The 16309-nt window shown below is 37.2% G+C and overlaps 2 protein-coding genes across 5 annotated transcripts; one reads left to right on the forward strand and one right to left on the reverse strand.

Annotated features, from left to right (window-relative positions):
• Window positions 1-1023: 1023 nt before the first annotated feature.
• Window positions 1024-10194, reverse strand: ripk2 (receptor-interacting serine-threonine kinase 2). Its single transcript, XM_087810309.1, has 10 exons — window positions 9794-10194; window positions 7329-7482; window positions 7030-7185; window positions 5569-5738; window positions 5341-5390; window positions 5108-5269; window positions 4265-4350; window positions 3009-3153; window positions 2779-2943; window positions 1024-2281 (listed from the first exon to the last, which is right to left on the reverse strand). Exons 1-10 carry the CDS (start codon window positions 9985-9987, stop codon window positions 1893-1895), a joined length of 1671 nt encoding a protein of 556 aa, XP_087666435.1. The 5' UTR covers window positions 9988-10194; the 3' UTR covers window positions 1024-1892.
• On the forward strand, window positions 10157-13725 carry LOC148063482 (sorting nexin-16-like). 4 transcript variants are annotated; one of them, XM_087810312.1, is made up of 7 exons: window positions 10157-10282; window positions 11233-11263; window positions 11321-11452; window positions 11961-12047; window positions 12938-13086; window positions 13222-13288; window positions 13361-13725. In XM_087810312.1, exons 3-7 carry the CDS (start codon window positions 11345-11347, stop codon window positions 13499-13501), a joined length of 552 nt encoding a protein of 183 aa, XP_087666438.1. In that variant the 5' UTR covers window positions 10157-10282; window positions 11233-11263; window positions 11321-11344; the 3' UTR covers window positions 13502-13725. The 4 variants fall into 4 exon arrangements, with proteins under 4 accessions (XP_087666438.1, XP_087666437.1, XP_087666441.1 ...); XM_087810311.1 differs by having other exon boundaries at window positions 11233-11452; XM_087810315.1 differs by having other exon boundaries at window positions 11233-11452; window positions 13227-13288; window positions 13361-13381.
• The last annotated feature ends 2584 nt before the right edge of the window (window positions 13726-16309 follow it).

The raw sequence follows: 16309 nt of genomic DNA on the forward strand, positions 1-16309 counted from the left end.
GGAGAGTTCCTTGTCAGCCATTAGTTCATTTTCCCCATTATCACAGTTCACTTCCGGGGATATAGAATCACAACACATGTGCGGGATTAAGAGAATTTCGATTGTCTTTAGGTTGAAACATGTATTTTTAAAGAGCAACTAATGTGTTAATTTAAGTGTCTCCTGAAAAGACGTTCCTCTATTGTACTCATCATTATGTGTCTGTTTGTACAAAACTCTCTTTTAATTGAAATATTTATATTAGAAAATGATCTTAAGCCCCGCCCACTGAAAACAATTTCTCTGAAGATGAATTCTCATTTATCATAACCACACCCACTCTGCTGTGATTGGTCAAACATCAGCATTTGTCACTGCACATCTTCAAATCCAGAAGTCTCTGCCCCCAAGGGATTTGTTGTATAAACAAAGCGGGGTGTGATTACAGCTGGCTGGAGGCGGAGTTAACCTACTATAACGTCATCATGGACTACGCTCTCGTAACCTCTTGTTCGCCGTGCTTTGATATTGGGCAGAACTTTATACATTTTCAAACATGGTCATGATGAGAGACATGTGAATTTAAAGCAACAATTCAGATTTCCTGAGTCAAGACAACGGTCTGAAAAAATACATGGTCACGTTCTGTCAGCATTATTTTGTACTTTATAACGTTGCTAAAATACCTTTCTCAAATACCCAAAATACATTCCAATAAGTTGGTGGCAAGAATGCATCAAAATATGTTCCATAAAAATAATATTTAAAGGAGCCATTCTGGACCCTCGAGGTCACCGTTTATAAAACACTTAAACAGCAAAACACATTAAAATATGAAACTCAGCAGCAATAAAGGGGATAAAACTGATGGGTTTTGAACAAAGGACTTTTTGGGGGGAATTTGAAAAAAACGTAACAAAGAAAACGCAATAATCTGCTTTGGTTATCGGTACTGATCACTACTCATAGGTAGTGCAAGCTAATCAATTCAATAATTCAAGTTTTTTAATACTTCATTTCTTTCTAATTGAACCACGAAATTGGAAACATACAAAAGTTTTTTTAATAAAAAGATGTTCGTTAAGTCCAGTTAAACCAGAAACAACAACTATTCCTTACAAGTCTCACGTGAACTTTCATACAAAAATAGATACAAAAACCTCCACAATTCTTAAAATTGTTTCAACAAAAGTGCTCGCCTTCATGGCAGAAACATCAGACATCAAACGAGGCACGGAAAATAATAATAATAAACATCATCTGACATATTAAATACATATTTTCTCTCATTGTAACGATAAAATTAAAGACATTTGTATTTGAAGCTGCACTCTAAGGATCTTCATTTAAGTACAGAATTTAAAGTTAAACCATGATATAAAAAAGTTATATTGCTGCCACTCTTCGACTGGAAGACACCTAAAATATATCATAAAATCGTAACAGATTTTTAAATAAAGTCTACAAAATACAATTTGACGGTTTCCGTCTTTCGCTTTAAGGAATAAATCAACTTCTTTTCATTATTTCAGAACATAAATTAAACATCAGTTTTTTTTTAAAGTAGGCAGTGGAGAATGTAACGAAAATGATTTATTAAACGTATTAAAAGTCTCTGACAAATGGAATGTGTCAGTTTTTAAACGACCTTAAAGGTAGTAAAGTCTGGTCCCATTTGAAACCATCTATCGGACCATTGAACCTGCCTCAAGCTGAACTCAAGACCTCCTGTGTCAACTCAAAAGTACTACTAGTAACTAGTACTACTAGTTACTAGTAGTACTAGTAACTAGTTTATCTGCTCATAATAGGAACCAAAATGGCAAAGAAGGCTTAATCTTCTAACTCAAATAAAGATCTTTAAAAAATTGTTTCTTTAGGAAAACAAAAAAGTTTGAATAATGCTGTCAGAGCTATATGTTTTTGGGAATGTTGTAAAACATGGTTGACGTGTTCGTGTGCGGCTGCGGCGCCGTGGGAGACGCGTTCACGACCTCCTCCGGGAAAGGTTGCAGGTTCATCTGCTTGTTCTCCCACAGCTTCCGCACGAGGACGAGGCAGAAGTCTTCGCTGTGCTTGTCGGAACAGTCCAGCAGCTGGCGCGCCTTGGCCGAGGGCGTGGGCTGGCTGAGGACCAGCTCGTAGTCCTCCCTCATGATCAGGGAGGCGGACAGCAGCGCGTCCAGGTTCTGGTAGAGACACGCCTCGGTCATCCTGGAGATGATCTCCTCTCGACGAGCCGTGATCCACTGGGAGATCGGACCCTTGGCGGGAGGCGAGCGGCGAGCGGGGGGAGAATTATCTGCAGGAGTGTGGAGGTCAGTATCAAAGTATATCAGTATTATCAGAATATTAAATTAATTTAACATTTATTGTTTTTTTTTTTATTGAAACTTTATTTAAAGAATATTTTCCTTCAATCATTTTATCAACCTTGTGTTGTGTTGGATCAGCATCAAGGGGAACAAGCTTTGGGTCACTTTGACCCCTGATAACCCAAGGGTTAAATAATTGCTATATTAAAAGTTGAATTTATTTTATTTAAAAAATGTATTTTAACAAGTTGAAAGGTATATTTGTCATTTAAAAATATATTGAATGTTTAAAAATGAATAAATAAGTTATTGTTTTGTTTTTTCACACATAGTATAATGTTATTATTTAAATAAATAAAAAAATTTAAAGAAATAATTCAATATTTAAATAAATAAAACATGTTAACTGTGTAATTCAACATATTAGGATGATATCCTTCCACACGTTTACATGTCAGATTAGACTCGTGAACGATGCGTGTACCTGCCGGCGGAGACTTGGCGCTGACGTCGTGGTTATAAGAGGCCGTCACGTTATCAGACACGTGGGGTTTGTCCCTGACGTTCAGATCGTTGATGGTGGTCCGATCTTCCATCAACGTCTTTCCAGGCTCCAGGGGCGTGAATAAGACCGACCCACGACGCCCGTCTGGAACGAGAAAAAAAATGAAGGGTCAGAGAAGAGAAGGAGTTGATGACGAACACGGACGCCACCTCTGGAGGAAGATGGCGGGTCGCTGGCGAGAGGTCCGGGGAGGGACGAGAAGGGGCTTGAGCTGCACTTCCTGAGGGAGTCCTGGTCCCCTCGACTCTCAGGCTCGGGCTGGGACAAGCAGTAGTCCGGGGAGGTCTGCCTCACCTGCTCACACAGCAGAAGAAGAAGAAGAAGAAAGTTTATGAGTCACAGTGACGGGAAAGAAAAAGCAGAACAAGCCGCATTGTTTTGACCCTCATGAGATCGAAAAACCGAGAACAAACGTGTTTGACATCACGCCTAAAAATGAAAGGCTTTAAACAACATCTGCCACTAGAGGGCGCACTAGCAGTCCATTTTGAATATGGATCGTAATTTGAGTTAATCCTCGTCACTGCTAGAGACACAAAAACTTTGAAAGTGTCATCAGAATATTAAATGGTCGAAATTAACATTTTAAATGTTAAAGCTTTTAATTTGAATGAAACGTCTATTAAGCATTGTTATTTATTTATACACATTTCCATTCATAATTCTTATATTGAAAGGCTGAATTTGTTTTTCGAATAAAAAAAAAAGAAATTCGAAATTAATTATCATTAAAACTATTAGAAATGCTAAAATACTGGTACTATAATACCAACATTGTAATACTCAATTTAAAATGAAAGGCTATAAATTAAAAAAAAATATTATATCACGATTATTTAACATGTATTCAAATGTTTATTTGTTCATCAACATTTTCTAATTCAATTATAAAAACGAAAACAAATTCAACCTTTCCATATCAAATAATCGAATTAAATTATTCAATAAAAACAAACGATTGGAATTAGAACGACAAACTCTATTATGTAAAAAAAAAAAACTGCATTAATTTTGAAAATGTTCACTTATTTAAACTAAGAAAATTGATTAATTCAAACCTTTAGTAAATAAACGATTTAATTATATCATTAAACAAACAATAATAATAATAAATGCTAAAAAAAAAATCCACATTTGAAATGATGAATTGTGTTTATTGTCAGTAAAGTAAAAAAAATCAATGTCTGTGACTCAACAGTAAAAAAGGGGAAGATCTTTTTCTTCCTTCGTCAGCTCATCATTCTCTGACACGACCAGAATTCCCCCTTTACATTACACATGGAAAGTACCTTTGGTGATATTTTTTTAACCACGTAACCTTATTTACTTCCTTATTTCAGTCCTGCTTGTGAGGGTTTTCCCCCGCTGTGTGGGTTAAGAGCTGATAAAATAAATAAAAACACACCTTTGCCCTCTTGATCTCCAAAACGGCTTCCAAGAGGAGGATTTCGTCATAACTCCTCACCATGGGCTCCAGCTCCACCAGACACACTAAAATAGAGAAAAGCGTTAAAACCTGATTAATTGTCATGACGTCCATCCAATCATATCCGGATCAGGTCACACGTGGGTGAGAGGAGCAGACCTGCTCGACGGGTTCATCACCGAGTGCAATAATAAAGTGAGGCATTTAGAAAATCCCAGAATGATTCAGGATTTCTTAATCAATGTGACAGTGTTATATAAACATACTATAATACATAGATAAACATCAATATACATTTCATTATTAGAGAAGGAGCAAACAACGGATCCCGCAGTTACTGTGTTCAAATATTCTCAACGTTTCTAAAACAAATATAAAACTACACTGTGGGGCCAAAATGTAAACATGTTATATATTAGCTTAAAAACATGATCATTTTTAATTTATCTTGGATAGAATGTACAGAACATTTTTACATTCTAATGGTAAAATGCGAATCCGAGGGAATTATATGTAAATATTAATATTTAGGATATTTTGGTAAATCGCAATTATATGCAAAAAAGTGTTCTAAATAAATGTAACTCTTGTGTTAACTTATGTTAATGTAATTTAACTATATAATAAAATAGAAAATTGACAGAAACAAAACCTTAATTAAATAAAAATGAGTCAAAACTGTAGCTTTTAGGAAAATGATTTGCACAGATTGTCCTTTAAATAAAAATGTTAGAATAAACAGATAATAACAACAATCACGATGATGATTAAAAAGAAGATAAAAACCAACTTCCTTAGATCCGGTATAAAGTCTGAGCTTACTAAGGAAGGAGGGTCGATCATCAGGGTTGGTGTTCCAGCCCGATTTCATTAAATGGATGAGGGTCTCTCGACTGGGAATGTCGGCGGACAGGAAGTCCGCACTGGTTTCGGGGCGCAATCCTTGCAGCACCCTGAACATGATGGTCAGAGGGTTGGGCACGTCTGGGACACGATAATTCAGAGTCAGTCGAGGAATCCGCAGAAGGAAAGAGACGTTATTTAAAACGACCAACCTTCAAATGGGATCCGTCTGGAGAGGACCTCCCACATGATGATGGCGAAGCTGGAAGAAGAACAAATAGAGTAGATTTACACTGAGACGGTTGAAGGAAGTGAGACGACTTTCAGGCAAACAATGACATTCAGCCGGGGTGACCTGGACTTTCCCTTCAGCAACAGCCAAACTTTCATTTTCACACCTCCTTTTCCCTCTCGACTAGAGTTTGCTTGTAAAGTCGTACCTGTACATGTCGTGCTTCACATCGGCTCGGTGGCTCTTGCTCGGCTCCTCCTCGTGCTTGTACTCCTCCGGAGGCATGTAGATCACTGTGCCCCTCATTTCTGTCGGCTTCGACCCCGAACCTTTGCTGACGGAGAACCTCCGCCACTTGGACAGACCGAAGTCTGCAATCTAAAAGAAGAAAAAAAAAATGGATCAAGCACCAAATAAAGATACTTAACCCGACTCATCCTTCTTTATCAAGAGTTGACTTCATTTCTTAAATACATTGCTGTGGAATGTTACTTCGATATATATCTACGAGATAAGCGACACGTTTCTTGCAACACGACATGAATTGAACTAAAGCTAAAAGAAGCAAAACTCCAGGAGCTGGTTTTGGATCTGATCCAGAGATGTCAGTACATTTTTTTGTTCCCTTCATGCTTCCACATTAGATAAACAGCTTTACCAACTGTCGCTTCTATCAGACTGACCTACTTCCTCAGTGTGTGGGACAGCAGGAAATTCTATTCTATTATCGGAAACTAGGTTGATGTGAACTACAGGAATAATTTGGGAGGGGCAGTTTCGGGGAATATTTCGAACCGAGTGGTTTTGGAGGCAAGAATTCAAAATGGAGCTTCTGCATAACGTTTTAAGATCACCGACCCTATCCTTTAAAGTCCCAATCAGTATGGTTTAGAAAAGTGTATCTGGCTCCCCCTTTGACGGAAAAGTGTTACTGCAATGACGGACATCGTCAGTTCTGCCGTTGTCAATTTTCTGAATGTCATTCGTTTAAAATAACTAATTCCTCATTTTATCCTCCTAGTAACGAAAAGACGATCCGTACTTTATATGAAACTGATGTCTCTGACCTACTTCTGTAAAGGGGTTTGAGAGCCAAGTGGCACTGACTCCCAGAGTGGGGCGAGCAAAGAAAATGACATTGAAAAAGCATTGTTAAAAATACTGTTAAAAAAAATAACAACCAAATAATACAGAAAATATGAGAAGAAAATAAACTTGCATTCAATTTATTTTTTACTTTCATTTAAATCCCGCTTTATTTATCTTTCATTTTACGTAATGTTTTTGAGAATATTTTCAAAAATAAAAGTATACGCAAACCTTTCATTTAAACAGCTAATGGTGCCTTCACTGACCACCTAGTAATGTCTGATAAATCATTTTTTGGTTTTAAAGTAACATCCAAAACATCACTAACATTTTAAACTTTTGTTATTCTTTATTTGACCAACTCTATTTTGTTCTTCTTTTAGTCAAGACCTCTTTCAACAGTTTATTTCTCACTTCCTCTCTGACATCTGATAACCAGGGATTATTCACTACTTACTTCTGCTACCCGCTTGAAAAACAGACGACTTGAACTTTATTGAATCGTAAAACCTTTTGGATTTTTGACAGACACTCAAGAAAGCCTCACTCTTGCTTCTCAGCTGATCTCTTCATAACTCACCTTTACATGGAATTCACTATCCAGGAGAATATTTTGGGTCTTCAGGTCGTGGTGCAAGAGGGGTGGGTTCATGTTGTGGAGGAAGTTGACCCCGAGGGCGATCTCGTACAGGATCCGAAGACGCAAGGGCCAGGCCAGAACCGGAAACAAGTCCTTCTATATCCAAGGAATTCCCAAATGTTAAGACTGGCATGCGTGACTTAAGACAGTATTTCCTCTCATGCGATTCTACTTCCTTCTTACAGTAAATCTCAAAAGCAATCCTAACAAGTAAAACAGGAACAGGCGAGTCAGCCTACCTGGTGCAGCAGCAGGTCCAGGGAGCCGTTACTCATGAACTCCGTCACGATGCAGAGGAACTCTGGCTCGTTGCAGATGCCAAAGATCTGGATGATGTAGTTGAACCTGACTTTGTGGAGGACCTCGGCCTCTTTCATCAGAGAGCTCCTCTCCCTTAAACACAGCCAGCCGCGCTGATTTAATAGCCTCACACGATGATCATTACAGCATGCGACAATATTTATCATGGACCTATTATCAGTCTCAGATGGAGCCCGGTGAACAATGCCGTGTGTTGAGGATCATTAGCCGGATGATTTATTTGATGCGAACCATAGCAACAGAGCGTTTCAGGAAAAACATGAAAAGGTGTGCAACGAAAAGGTAGATTCAACGGAGCCGTGAAAATAGATAATGAAGAAAAATGTATCTATATATGGTGAAGTAGCTCCAGCTGGAGGGGAAACACAGGGCATCCTTGAATTATGTGGACAGGTCAAAATGAAGGAGCTGCTGGAGTCGATCTAGGAGGTTTGGCAGTCGTTGATGGAGGTTTTGAGATTTAAGAATAACATTTGAATGGATTATCTTGACTTGCTGACATGAGGTTTACATGAAAGGATCAAAAGATTTTAATGACTTGTAAAGTATACAATTAGTGTTATAAAAATCTTTGTTTTATTAAGAAAAAAATGAGGGGAAATGAAATTAGGTTACTCTAAAATGATCGGAAGACTTGTGTGTATTCAGGAAACAGTAAATGAATGAAGCTTCTGATGGAGATAAAACCAACAGAACATTCCTTTCACATTTGCCGGTCTGCTGACAGGTTTCCTGACAGTCCACTCCTCGCTTCAAAAAACGCGTTTCCTCACAGTAGCAACATGTTGCAGAGTTGTGACTTTTTGACCTTCGGTTCAGGACCAGAGGAGAGAAATCCTTCCAAGCTTTGGAACGATCTTCCTCTCTCTTTGCGCTTGATAGAGTGTACTGACTCCTTTAAGAAACATCTTAAGACATTTTTATTTGTTCAGGCTTTTACTTGATTTTCTGGAACTCCTGTTGTGTTATCAGTTTTATCTTGACCTTTAAAGTTTATATTTTATTGAATATTGTTTTGATTGTTTAAGCGCTTTGTGACCCTGTTCTGGAAAAGCACTATATAAATAAAAAATACTTACTTACTGGAAATTTATCAGTTTTTTCACCCACTATGGACCTGTAGCTCTGAGGTGTCCATAGTGGGTCGGCGAGCACAGCCCACTAATAAATGAAGGAAACTAGTCGAGAATTAAAAGACAACATCACACGAACAAAGTTTTTTACATGTCAGAGATGTAGCTGAGGGATAGATCAGTTTAAAAGCAAGTTTAAATGAGAAAAAGGTCGATTTTTATCAGATAAATATTGTCTCCAAAATGCTAAAAAAAAAAAGGAAGATTCAATTACTTACATTTTTGGATGAACTTAATATCGGTACCAATTGAGTGGGTTTAACTTTGGTTAACCACATTTTGATTCTGTAAAAAATATAGTCCCTGATCTACCTCTAACCAAACTCTAAAAAGATGTAGTAGCCTTTTCAACATTACTGGCCCGACGCCTCATCTTGACGAGATGGAAATCACCAGCAACTCCATCACACACATCGTGGCTGAAAGAAGTGCTCAGCAACTTAAAATTGGAAAAAAAATACATCACACTTTAAGAGGGTCCAGCACTAAGTTCAAAAGGATGTGGGGACCTTTTCTGGCATATGCAAGGACAATGCACTTGACTGTCACCTCATGACAATCTTTTCTTTTATTTCTTGTTTGTCTTGAATGCTTGTTTAGATTGACAATGTCATTATCTACAGGATCTGGGGTGGGGTGTGTGTGTGCGGACCATTTGTGTTTCTCTTTTTTTTTTGTTGTTTTGCTTTTGTTTTTGTTTTTATTTTGTGTTTTTGGTTCTTTTTTATCTTCTCTGTTAATTATACAAGTATGTATCTTTACATCTTTTCATATTTTTTTTAATGAATATACTGTATATGTTTGAGTGTGTGTGGATATATATATCTATATATATATAGATATATATATATCTATATATATATACTTTTATTTTTACAGCTGCAAAAATGTTATTTCCCTTCTTATGATGGACATTTTCTTCTTTCATATTTTTTATTTTTTCTGTGTATCATACCATTTACACTGTTGAGCTGTACTGGTTGTTTTATGTAAAAAATCAATAAACAAATATCTTAAAAATATATATATATATATAGTCCCTAAATTTTCCCGTAGCAGAGTTTAGTTTTTCAGTATTTTTATGAATTGATGTCATTTGTTGCACAAGTAAAAAGTGACTTATGTCTTTATTATGTGAATCTTGATTTATTAATAACAAACCATGTTCATATATTGTTATTAGATTTGAATAAACGGTCTCGTGTTCATATGTTTGTATAGATCAAATCAAAAAGACATTTTTATAATACCTTTCTCCAAAAGGTGAGTCCAGGATGAGGCACTTGACAGCCACGGTGGTCCTCCAGTCCGAGTGCTGAGCCTTGAACACGGTGCCGAAGCCGCCTCTGCTCAGGTAGTACAGGTCGGTCAGCTTCTGGTAGGGGATCACGGGCAGGGTGCTGGTCAGACTGTCCAGGGTCAGGCAGCCCATAGCCGCGTCCATGACTCTTGTTTCCGTCGTTCCTTCTTCCCTCTTCTTCTCGTGTGACAGAAAAGCAGAAGTTTTTTTCTCAGTGATGGCGAGCTAAGCTAACGACGCCGGAGCAGGAGGTCAACGGCGGGAAGAACCGGCGAGAGATGTTTGTGAAGATGGAATGTTTTTGACTCTGCGACTGATCTTCTCTCGCTCCAGTGACATCGATGACACGAGCAGAGACGCATATATACGGCGTCGTTGTTTCGGGGGAAGGCAGGTGGTTTGTTTGGCTGATGACGACACACTTCCGGGTTTCCGCGAGGTGCGTTCAGGAACATGTGTTTATGGCGGGTGACAGAGCGTGGGAAAATGAATGGATGTTGCGTGTCATTCATTATTTGTAACGTGTTTACTTAAAGGACAATTCATGAGTAAACCGACCCATTAACTCTTTACTCACGCGTTTCAAATGTTGAAGTCTTATTGGATTTATCACTTTATTAAGTTCTCCCCCCCGTCGGAAATCTGAGCGAACGAGAGGTTACGAGACCAAAGTCTATAATGATAATAATAATGGCTTCATTTATTTTTCTCCAGCCGGCACGCAACGCTTGGAGATGGATTAATGACGTGTGGTGACCAACCCAGATGCTTGACCAATCACAGCAGAGTCGGCCTGGTTATAATAAACAAGATTTCATCTCCAGAAAAAACAAGCGATTGCAGTGGGCGGGGCTTAAAGCAGATTTTCTAATGCAAATATTTCATTTTTGAGTCCAAGATCTATTTATGACACAATTAAATCATCTCACAAGTTGTTGTTTAATGGAGAAACTGTGTGTGGAGCCTGTCCCAGCTACTCAGGACCATTTTTAAAACTATTATATAATCAATTCTACATTTTAAGTTTACGACATTTTCCGACTGATCATGAGAATGAAAAATTAATCGATTTTTAAAAAATATTATTATTTTCATGTCTCACTGAAAACACTAGCTAGGCTACTACAGTTGAGTTTCCAGAAAGGCGCCTTTAAATAACATAATCATAATGAGAATTAACAATAATAGTTTTATTTACAAGTTGCTTAACAACAAACATCTTTGCACATGGCAATAAAATTGTATTATGATTATTGTTGCAAGATTCAACTAAGATTTTCCCCCGTACAGATCATTAACTTTTACAACCACGTTCAATAAAAATGATTTTAACATAATAAAACACAGAGTGAGCAACTGGGCATCAATGAGTAACTTCTTCTTTTACAGGTAGAGAGTAAATCAGTCAAAAAGAAAAAAGGTACGATCATCACATGCTGTTCGGGTATTCAACTCACAAACACCTGCGTCTGGACAGTGTTCGTGTCGGCTTTTAAACTTGATGGACAGTTTAGACTTCGAGGATTCGCTGAGAGACGATTCCTGCGAGCGATTCTTCTCGTCATCACTGCTGGGATATGAGACCCGAAAAGAGAGGACCAAAGTCACGGTAAATGTTAAGTTATACGTCTATTGCGGTTGGTTTTCAACATCCTTGGGTGGTCAAAACATTTCCTAAGGGTCCACGTTATTTACAGTGACTGTCTTAATATGATATGGAAACACTTACTTTATAATACTTGAGATAAAAAAGTAGGATATAATAATAATAATAATATAAGATTTTTTATCAGTTTTAAATGCATTATTTTTATACATAGGATCAATAAAGTTTTACCTTATCTTATGTATTTATGTAAAAAAAAAAGGTCTTTCTTCTGGGAACTTAACTTATCTTAACTTTTCTAAATGCGTAAGAATTAAATAAATACTTTTTCGGGTCAAGATGAAGATATGTTCCCTAAAAACATACATATCTTTAAATAGTTTGAAAAGACACATTTTCAATATGATTAAAAATCATATCAAATTATATCAAATTATGATATAAAAAAAAGGAAATTCAATGATTTATTTTCTTTAATCAGGAATTCTAACTGGGTTTTTGTGTGCTGGAGGTTTACAAGATCCTGGTGGTCAGAGGTCACAGAGACAGCTGGGTGATCTTCCGACGGTACAAAGACTTCTGTCAGCTCTGTGAGCAGGTGAGGAACCTTTTTTTTCTTCTTTTTTTAACAGAAACTATCCATTACAAGTTAAAATGTAACTCTGAACACGGACGTCAGCAAGAAGGTATTCACACAGAGGAACTATTTTCTGCTTCAGTGGGCGATACTTTTGCTCTTTTGCCACTTTTTTATTCTCTCATCTGTAAATAATAAGGGGATAAATAAAAAATGCCAAATACAATAAACACAGATAATTATTTGGTTGACGTCCTCAAGCTTTTTTTACCTACAAAAACATTGTTTGTCGTTTTTATTATCAGTCACCCGGCCCGAAGAGGTCCTGGGACTATTTAGATCAACCTATTAGTCCAGGTCCTAATGTTAAAAAAAAAAGTAGCTTCAAGGAATGAAACACTCTCGTCCGGAAAAAAAGGTCCATGTTTCAAAATAATTGGAGACGGCGTTGAACTATGTCTGGAGGGTCCGAGGTTGAAATTTATTTTGTTCTCTACGTGACCCGGGTCTGAGTCTGGTTAGCTTCTTGGACCAGTGAATATTGGACCCTGCCAAACTATGCTCTAAAAGTCTCTGATTCTGTTCTTAATTTTTTTATTTCTCCGGGCACAGGCGAAGTGAGGACAACATCAAGGTCTTTCATGTCAGAGGGTTCTTCGTTAAGAACGTTAGATGGTTCTAGAGGAGAAATTTCTTTAACTTTGATTTGTAAAGATCAAAGTTGATCCTGTGCGACCGGAGTGGGCCGGAGATGGCGATTTTGTTCATTTCCTTTAGGCTGCACTTTGTGGTTGCAGTTACACTGTTGAAACAATGGGGGGAGCCACTTTCCTCATGAGTTCTTCCATTAAAAAGGCTATAACTTAAAGCGCTGGTGTTAAATGGCTGCACTATTATCTGTCCTGCTGTAGCTCAGGGTTGACTTCCCAGACGTCCACCTCCACCTGCCTCCCAAACGTTGGCTCAAAGACAACTACGACAAGGAGTTTCTCCAGGAGCGACTGAAGGGTCTTCAGACGTTTCTGTGCGACCTGATGACGTACAAGGAAGTCATCAACAGGTTCGAGTTTAACGGAAGATGTTCATAGTAAACCTGTAACATGAGATCTGTATCATGTTACAGGTATATGTGACTTTGTTTACCTTCATACACAGATCATCACTTTCAACTTAATAACTACATTTATCTCGTCAGTGAAGCTGTCAATCACTTTCTCCGTGGGGCAGATCCAACAGACCTCTTCTGTCTGGAGGAAAGCAGGGTAGAATTTTACTCATCAAAAATCGAATAATTGATGGTCAATATTGATCTGTGATATATTTTCTTCTTTCAGGTTTTCGGTAAAACACTTGAGGAAAACTACCAACGACTGCAGCGAGAACTTTTTGAAAAACAGACAGAGTTAGATCATCTGAGAAGAATCCTGGACGAGAAGGAAACTTACATCGACATCCTGTTGAAAAAATTCAAATAAAGACATTTTTATTTGTATTTCGCTCAGAGCATACGACAGAGCAACTCCCAGGAACTCAAGCTATTGTATGAATGCCTTTATTTATCTCCTATAATGTAAATCATAACGGAAATGGAGACTTTTGACGCGTCTCACCACAGGGGGGCAGTAGAACAATTGAATCTCGCGGACAGCAGGTTTACAAATGTGGAACTTGTTTTAGCTTTATTAAAGATAAGAGACGATAAAAGGATGACGCGTGGATTCTGTGGGAACATTTTTTATTTCTTATCTATCTATCTATTAAACATCAGAAGTTAAAAAATTAGATTTGACTGTTTTTGTTTTAGGTGTAATAGTACACTGTGCTCCCTTCAGAACATAATTGATAAAATGTGAATCAGATTAACGAGAACAAAGCAACTTTATCAAAAGAAAATATTGTAATAAAAAAAAGTTTAATCTATATTAGAAAATTAAAAAAGAAGACTTTAAACAGTAACAATAATATCCATTAAATAACTCTTGATTTTCTGGAACTCCTGTGTTGTTCTCAGTATTATCTTGATCTTTAAAGTATATACTTTATTGAGTATTGTTTTGATTGTTTAAGCGCTTTGTGACCCTGGTCTCGAAAAGCGCTATATAAATAAATACTACTTACTTACTTACTTCATTTTTGCTTCTTTTTATTTAAATATCCGGTTCTCCCTTTCAACAAAAGTTTACTAACTTGCAAAGAAATATTTTGTAAAATAAATGTTTTTTTGTTGACATTTTTAACAGGTTAATAATAACCAATACGATAACAACAAATGACTAAGATTCAATATTTATTTTAAAATATTGACACCTCTCTCTGTGATCAAAACGTAACAATAATTTTGTATTTATTGCTGTTAATTCTGTCCTAATAATCCTGGCAAAATCAACGCATCATGCTAGCTTAACATTCCCAAATCAATCTGGTTTGTCTATGTAAATAAAAAAATAAAACATCTATTAAAGATCTTAACATAAGTTGTTAAGCTTCACATGAACACTGTGCAAATGTTTTGTATATTAACTACAAGTAGCAGCTTGTTATTTTAGCAATATCACAAGAGTCTCCAGATTGAAGATAAAACTCTAACGTATTAAAATAGACTGATAGATTCAAGCTTTCAAACGGCCTTTTTTTTTTGTACCATTTTATTCAAAATACATCATGTCAAGCCGGATCTTCTTCTAAACTCCCCTGAAGCTTGTTGAATGTGTGGTGAAGACAACTGTATGGTCTCACTGGGATTTGTTTTGGCTCACGCCTGCCTTCACTCCCTATCATCAGTCTTACAATCTCAGACCGTCATTGTTTAGAATTTAAATCCGCAGCTGGAACTACAAGCCGTAGGGAGACAATGTGGCGGGAGATTGTGTGGATAAAATCTTTCCCCAAATGGTTTCCACCAAACCTGTCAGACGCGGGAAGATTGATGATCCATCTCAGGTTTTTTAAATATCTGCTTTCAGACGATTCTGCTTCCATCCAACAATGGAAGTGTTGCACACAAGTGTCGCTCTTGATCAATATCTTGAAACTTTCCTCCAGATCAAAGCCTCTCCCTTCGATTAATATTCTCATAAATACACGATTTTTTAAAATCTTTAGGGGCCAGAAATCCGAGCCTGGGCACCGGCTGCACTGGAAGTGTTTTTCAAAGTCGTTTCTAACCGGTTCGCCGTCCATGAAAAATGTGGAGCGTGGACCACTAATCGCCCACTTTTATCTCAACTATTCGTGTTTATGGCTTTTATTTTCGTATTTGATGCCAATTTAAGTGAAACGAAAATACCGCCCAGAAATTGTGTTTTCGGCATCGTAGCGGCTCATTCTTTCATCAGGTATTTATTTGATGTTTTGTTGAGCCAGAGGCTATTTATGAAAAACATTTATCTTTTTTATGTCCCACCTGAATTTGAAAGTGTACAGCAGGAGCAATAAGAAATTGATGTCGTGCAGTCATCAAAGTAAACCTCCAGATGCTCTTTGAACGTTACCTCTGCTGACTTGTTGCCGGCGCTGCCAAAGTATGCAAACCAAGCACATCAAGTTGCCCTTTATGGTGATAAATATACTCGCTGTGGTTGATTGATGCACGTTTGCTCCTGGAGGTGCTTCGGTGGAGGTCAGGCCGCTGCTCCAGGCGAGTGGATGATGTGTTTGGTCTTGATCCGTTTGTTGTGTTGATGAAACGGTCAATTATTTTTAATAAAAATGTGAGATTCAAGATGGCTTTACAATGTCCATATGTGTAGCGAAGAGAAAAGAATGACCTCTCAGACGTACAATATATAATCTATTCTGATGTATAGCAGTTCTTAACACTTCTACCATAATACTGCTACCATATGACTATAAGAAATCCATATTTTATATTTTATGAAACACTTGATATCTTTTTGGACCAAATATTGTTGAAAAAAAAAATGTTCAGAGTATCTTCGTTCGCTTGTCTACTGCATTTTATTAAATAAGTTTTAGTCTCTGATGTCTCCTCATGGCTCTATAAACATTCATTTTCCTCTTGTATAAGAATCTACCAGTGCTAGTTAGCAATGCGGCTATTTTATTAGTTGTAAGTCAGGAAAAAAGTAACGTCGTATAAACACAAATACTGTACATACGATATACATCTAAGCTTTATTTTTTATATTTAGTTTTATGTGTTTAAACGCATGGTTTGAATACAAAAAAGTACATGATTGGGAATGTTTATGCTGGCAGGAGATTATTCATTTGCACAAACATTTTAATAATCAGTTTAAAAGTGACCCAACTCAGAAAGGATC

This window comes from Callionymus lyra, chromosome 16, assembly GCF_982586985.1.
Source record: "Callionymus lyra chromosome 16, fCalLyr1.hap1.1, whole genome shotgun sequence".
In the NCBI taxonomy this organism is placed as follows: domain Eukaryota; kingdom Metazoa; phylum Chordata; class Actinopteri; order Syngnathiformes; family Callionymidae; genus Callionymus; species Callionymus lyra.

What these genes read in the sequence shown, in the direction of transcription:
- ripk2 (XM_087810309.1), bottom strand. Translation starts at nt 9,987, where the DNA reads ATGGACGCGGCTATGGGCTGCCTGACCCTGGACAGTCTGACCAGCACC. An exon ending in TGGACCTGCTGCTGCACCAG is followed by an intron (nt 7,186 to 7,328) that starts GTAGGCTGACTC and finishes CCTTGGATATAG; the next exon opens with AAGGACTTGTTTCCGGTTCT. An exon ending in ATAGTGAATTCCATGTAAAG is followed by an intron (nt 5,739 to 7,029) that starts GTGAGTTATGAA and finishes TTCTTCTTTTAG; the next exon opens with ATTGCAGACTTCGGTCTGTC.
- LOC148063482 (XM_087810311.1), top strand. Translation starts at nt 11,345, where the DNA reads ATGGACAGTTTAGACTTCGAGGATTCGCTGAGAGACGATTCCTGCGAG. An exon ending in TCTGTCAGCTCTGTGAGCAG is followed by an intron (nt 12,048 to 12,937) that starts GTGAGGAACCTT and finishes GTCCTGCTGTAG; the next exon opens with CTCAGGGTTGACTTCCCAGA. An exon ending in TACAAGGAAGTCATCAACAG is followed by an intron (nt 13,087 to 13,221) that starts GTTCGAGTTTAA and finishes TTATCTCGTCAG; the next exon opens with TGAAGCTGTCAATCACTTTC.